This window comes from Octodon degus, unplaced genomic scaffold (genome assembly GCF_000260255.1).
Source record: "Octodon degus isolate 3935 unplaced genomic scaffold, OctDeg1.0 scaffold00045, whole genome shotgun sequence".
Taxonomy (NCBI): domain Eukaryota; kingdom Metazoa; phylum Chordata; class Mammalia; order Rodentia; family Octodontidae; genus Octodon; species Octodon degus.
In genome coordinates, this window is record NW_004524621.1 from 11513343 (window position 1) to 11519097 (window position 5755).

General features: G+C 43.2%; 1 protein-coding gene across 1 annotated transcript in view; it reads left to right on the forward strand.

Annotated features, from left to right (window-relative positions):
• The window catches only part of Vcp (valosin containing protein), a 19901-nt gene that overhangs the window by 12422 nt on the left and 1724 nt on the right, over nucleotides 1–5755 (forward strand). Inside the window, exons 7-15 of the mRNA XM_004631884.3 lie at nucleotides 895–997; nucleotides 1665–1798; nucleotides 1881–2016; nucleotides 2317–2429; nucleotides 3162–3326; nucleotides 3408–3530; nucleotides 3771–3983; nucleotides 4165–4473; nucleotides 4736–4891. Coding sequence (XP_004631941.1) covers nucleotides 895–997; nucleotides 1665–1798; nucleotides 1881–2016; nucleotides 2317–2429; nucleotides 3162–3326; nucleotides 3408–3530; nucleotides 3771–3983; nucleotides 4165–4473; nucleotides 4736–4891 — 1452 coding nt within the window. The remainder of the gene's footprint in view (nucleotides 1–894; nucleotides 998–1664; nucleotides 1799–1880; nucleotides 2017–2316; nucleotides 2430–3161; nucleotides 3327–3407; nucleotides 3531–3770; nucleotides 3984–4164; nucleotides 4474–4735; nucleotides 4892–5755) is intronic.

Consider the following 5755-nt stretch of genomic DNA (forward strand, 5'->3'; position numbering starts at 1 on the left):
GGGCGGGGCTGGCTGGCATGTGGTGCTGGGGGATCGAACCGCGGTCCCTGTGCTTTGCCAAGTTTGTTTCAAGTAGGTGCTTTAGACCACTGAGCCATCTCTCCAGCCCCTACTTTTTATTTTGAAATATGGTCTCTTTAATCCTCAGCTTCCCAGAGTACTGGAATTGCAAATGTGGTCTGCCACACACAGTTTCAGTGACTTTTTTTTTCTTTTGGTATGAGGCAGGTATCATACTGGAGACCTTGTGCTTGCCAGGCAGGCACTGTGCTGCTGAGTCAGACCCCTGTCCTCTTTCCTTTTTTTAAAAAAATATATTTGTTACAGGGCCTCACTGCGCCACATGGACTTATAGTGATCCTCCTGTTTCCAGTCTCCCCAGTTCAGATTACAGATTACACCATACCAGCTTTTTGTCGTCAGCCAGCGTCACATGTGCAGGGGATCAAACTCCAGTCCCTGCACTTGCCTAAGCAGGCGCTTAGTGAGCTGAGCTATCTTGCTAAACCTTCCTCCTTCCTTTTTCCTTTTTTCTTCCTTCTTTTTTTGAGTTAGGGTCTTAATATGTGGTTTAGGCTAAACTGAATCTCACTATGCAGCCCAGGCTGGCTGAACTTGCAGTGATCCTTCTATTCAGCCTACTGAGTGCTGGAATTGTTGGCATATGCATTATACTCAGCTAAGGGCTTATTGGCTTATTTTTTAATTGTGTGAGGATTCTATCATGATTCTTATTCTCTGGAGCCCTAGTCAAACTATTTTATGGGCCCAGCTTGTTTTCAATTGTTTTTATTGAAACATGCTACTGTTACTCACTGGTCAAGATGTTTTAGAATGCGTGAGGTTGGGAAAAAGTGGGAGTCTTTCAACCTAATTGTACTCTGTTGGTTTCAGCCTCCTCGGGGAATCCTGCTCTACGGACCTCCTGGAACAGGGAAGACCTTGATTGCTCGAGCTGTGGCAAATGAGACTGGAGCATTCTTCTTCTTGATCAATGGTAAGTGGCTTGGTTCATCTTGTGTCTGGGTAGCCTCAGCTTTGAGCTCAGCAGCTCTTAGGCACATCCATTTGCACCTATGCCCTTGAACATGCTTTAGTGTCTTGTGTGTATATATTGAGGGGTATATATTACAGACAAACGATAAGGGAAAGCCTTTTTTTTTTAAGAGTAGAATATTTATTGGGGAAAGAAACCTTACGTCTGAGAGAGGGGACCCAAGTGGGTTGCCCCGTGGGAAAGCTATTTTATAGTAATATTCCTTATCCTTTCTGCCTTGAAAAGATTATGGACAGGCTGGAGGCATTTAGAGGAAACAGGAATGAGAAAAGGTATGTTGATTTATTTGAAAGAAGTTAAGGAAGATGGGCTGAGACTCGGAGTATATAGGTGGTAGAGGTCCAACTGGTATGCTGTCTCCTACTTTGGCCGGTGGTCAGAGAGCATCTGTGGATGTCTTCACATTTTCAGCTTTGCTGTGAGAAAAACATATTGGGTCTTTTGGCTTCTCTAGGTTGGCCTATTGGCTGTCCTAGCATTAGGGCTGATTGAGGCTATGAGAAGGTAGGCAGAAGTTACCATCTCTGGGCTAGGCAAAAAGATAACATTGTTTTGGTATTGGGAAAGAATACAGTTTTGTCATTGTTTCTCTTCTGTATCCTTTTAGGTCCTGAGATCATGAGCAAGTTGGCTGGTGAGTCTGAGAGCAACCTTCGTAAAGCCTTTGAGGAGGCTGAAAAGAATGCTCCTGCTATCATCTTCATTGATGAACTGGATGCCATTGCTCCCAAAAGAGAGAAAGTAGGAGTTTACCTGAGGGGATAGTGGTATGGGGAGGATCGAAAAGTCCTAACTTCACTTACCAAGCATCTTGTCCTGACAGACTCATGGAGAGGTGGAGCGACGTATTGTGTCACAATTGTTGACACTCATGGACGGCCTAAAGCAGAGAGCACATGTAATAGTGATGGCTGCAACCAATAGACCCAACAGTATTGACCCAGCCCTGCGGCGGTTTGGTAAGAATCTTAGGTATCTTTCAGCCCTGTTCTTGCCTTGATCCTACATCTGTCTGGCATCTCATCTAATCATGATTTCTTAAAGTTTACAGTGATAGGGCCCAGGCATCATTTTCACTTGTCCTGTGTTCTCTAGAGTGAATAGTCATCTTGTTTTGCCTGAGACCATGGGGTTTCCTGGGTCATAGGACTTTAAATACTTATACTAGAAGAGTCCTGAGGTGAGATGATCACATTAGGTCTGTCTGTTCCCTTTGGACAAGAAACAAGCCCTGACCATGCTCATGCACTGTCTTACAGGTCGCTTTGACAGGGAGGTAGATATTGGAATCCCTGATGCTACAGGACGCTTGGAAATTCTTCAGATCCATACTAAGAACATGAAACTAGCTGACGATGTGGACCTGGAACAGGTGGAGTGTTGATGAAAATTGACCAGGAGTTAGATAGCTCTTTCGAGGAAGTTGCAGAGAACTGGCTAATGGCCTAACTTTAAGATATGAGATTGGTTTTGGTATCAGGGCTGGGAAAAGGGAAATGATCTTGAATCTAGGAAAATGACATTGAATACATTAGTAAACCAGAAATGCTTAAGGGCAGCTTTATTTCTTGGCCCCAAGTCCATATTTGAATACTTAAATCTCAGCCAGTGAAGGATCTGCCATTCAGTGTGTTCAAAGAAATGGGAGGATCCAGAGATATGATGTAGAGGAAGGGGTCATAATTCTGTCTGTCTCTGAGCTTCCTAAGGTAGCTTAGCCTTTTGTTCTTTTGTTCTACAGTACTGGGGATTGAACCCCTTGTTTTTACACTAAGTTAGTTCTCTAGCTCTTTTTTAAAATTTTGAGACAGGGCTGGGACTTTATAAAGCTTAGCAGTTCAGTACTTGCCTGGCAAATGTTAGGTTCTGAGTTTGATTCCCTGTGCCAAATAAGATATTTCCTAAGCAGGTGCTTTAGACCATTGAGTTATCTCATCAGCCCAAATAAGGTATTTTGAGACAGGTTCTTGTTAAGTTGCTTAGGTTGAGCTGAAAGTAACAATTATGCCTCATCTTTCCGTAGTATTGGGGTTGTAGTTTTACAGCACTGCACCCAGCCTAGTTGGTCTAGAAATAGGATTGTCAGTAGATCTTCTCTCTGCAGGTAGCCAATGAAACTCATGGGCATGTGGGTGCTGACCTAGCAGCCCTTTGTTCAGAAGCTGCTCTGCAGGCTATCCGCAAGAAGATGGATCTTATTGACCTAGAGGATGAGACCATTGATGCTGAAGTCATGAACTCTCTGGCAGTTACAATGGATGACTTCCGGGTAATGACCACCATATGCCAAGTATACACACATACTTTGACTCTCTTCCGTGTCTCATCCCAGTTTTTCCTATGTTTTTAGTGGGCCTTGAGTCAAAGCAACCCATCAGCACTGCGGGAAACTGTCGTAGAAGTGCCACAGGTAACCTGGGAAGACATTGGAGGCCTGGAGGATGTCAAACGTGAGCTTCAGGAGCTAGTCCAGGTAGGATAACTTGGTCTAAGGATGAGTCACAGCTTCAGTATGTTATATAGAACCTGGGTGATGTTGGCATCAGCACATTGACAGTAACAGTTACGGGAACACAGCTTAGAATAGCCTGCTGTTTTCCAGTTAAGAGGCATTAAAACTACTCCAAGAGAACTTGGTATAGTGAGTGCTTCTCCTTGATGTTATGTCCTTCAAAATATGGAACTAGCCTTAACTCTTTCCTTTTTCTTTTAGTACCCAGTGGAGCATCCAGACAAATTCCTCAAGTTTGGCATGACACCGTCCAAGGGAGTTCTGTTTTATGGCCCTCCTGGATGTGGGAAAACCTTGCTGGCTAAAGCCATTGCTAATGAATGTCAGGCCAATTTCATCTCCATTAAGGGTCCAGAGCTGCTTACCATGTGGTTTGGGGAGTCTGAGGCCAATGTCAGGGAAATCTTCGACAAGGTGAGCTAGCTGCATGAGGCTGTTCACTTGCTTGTAGGCAAGGTAGGGCAGAAGTTGTTCATTTAGGAAAGTTAAAACCATCTTACTGCTGGCAGCTTAGCCATTGATTGATAATTTTCCTTGTGAAGTCTGAGACCCAGTTATTTATGTTAGTATTTGAGTCAGTCTGTCTTTCCCACAGGCCCGCCAAGCTGCTCCCTGTGTGCTGTTCTTTGATGAGTTAGATTCAATTGCTAAAGCTCGTGGTGGTAACATTGGAGATGGTGGTGGGGCTGCTGACCGAGTTATCAACCAGATCCTGACAGAAATGGATGGTATGTCCACAAAAAAGAATGTGTTCATCATTGGCGCTACCAACCGGCCTGACATCATTGATCCTGCCATCCTAAGACCTGGCCGCCTTGATCAGCTCATCTACATCCCACTTCCTGATGAGAAGTCTCGTGTTGCCATTCTCAAGGCAAACTTGCGCAAGTCCCCAGTTGCCAAGGCAGGTGCAATGTTATAAGGACGATGTGGAGTGCTTTTGGATTCCTAAAAAGATTAAGATTCCACTGGAGATTGGTGGGGGATGGTGTAGGGCTGGTCTAACAGGAAGGTGAAAGATTTGGGGATATTAAGATAATCTAGAGCCAGAAATAAAATGAGGTTAGGGGAAGGTGGGGGAAAATTGATGTTGGGTTGAACCAAAGATCAGTGTATATGGATCCCAGGGGAGGAAAGACTAATGTAGTACTATTGTTTCTTTTTAGGATGTAGATTTGGAGTTCCTGGCTAAGATGACTAATGGCTTCTCAGGAGCTGACTTGACAGAGATTTGCCAGCGTGCCTGTAAGCTGGCCATTCGTGAATCTATCGAGAGTGAGATAAGGCGAGAACGTGAGAGACAAACAAATCCATCAGCCATGGTGAGTGCATTCTTTTCTTAGATGTGCTAATTGTGGGGAGCTAGCAAATAGCCTCACCTGGAGTTGAGAATAGAAGGTTCTTACATCATCTGACTGAGATGTCCAGTAGGGTGTCATAGAGAAAATAGTATTGAGGTAGACGTGTTTAGAATAAGGCTCAGAAGAGATGGCAGGATACATGCTGAGTCTAAATTAAGTCCTATAAGGAAATCTAAGTATGATTATATAAATAAACATTGAAACAAGTATTTCAAATCTAGGATCCATCGATTGTTATCTGGAAGTTGGTAGTAGTAGGTAAAGGAGTCAAGAGACCTCTCAAAATTTGTGTAGGTGTGTGCATATAAGCTCTGCAGCCGTTAGGACTCTTAACCATTTTCGTTGTTTAACACTGTATTTTTTGGCTGTATGTTTAGGACTTAATGAAGAAATGAATGATTGGTTTGTTTTACCTATTGGAGAGGGTCTTTCTTTACAACTAATCTAATCAAATCTTTACAACTGTTGGTGTACTAATGCCAGGAAGCAGTCTCATAAGACAGCAATTGGGGTGGCCTTTTAGTGGAAGAGATGGGGTTTGGGCTGGGTTGTAAAGAGTGGGGTTTGGATAAAGGCATAAACAACCCAAATAATTTGTTCTTGTAGCAGGATTGCAAGAAGTAGGAATCCCTGGGTGGGTATAAGAGTGTACAGTATATATGTTATGGGAAGCAAAACTGTTAAGTAGGGTAGGGTTAATATACAGATGTGCTTGTCATTGAGATTTTTTAAAATTTTAGGTTCTTTTTTTTACTTTTTTAAATTTTAGGTTTGAGGCAGTACAATAGTCATATATTAATACATACATACATACCCTTTTTAGGT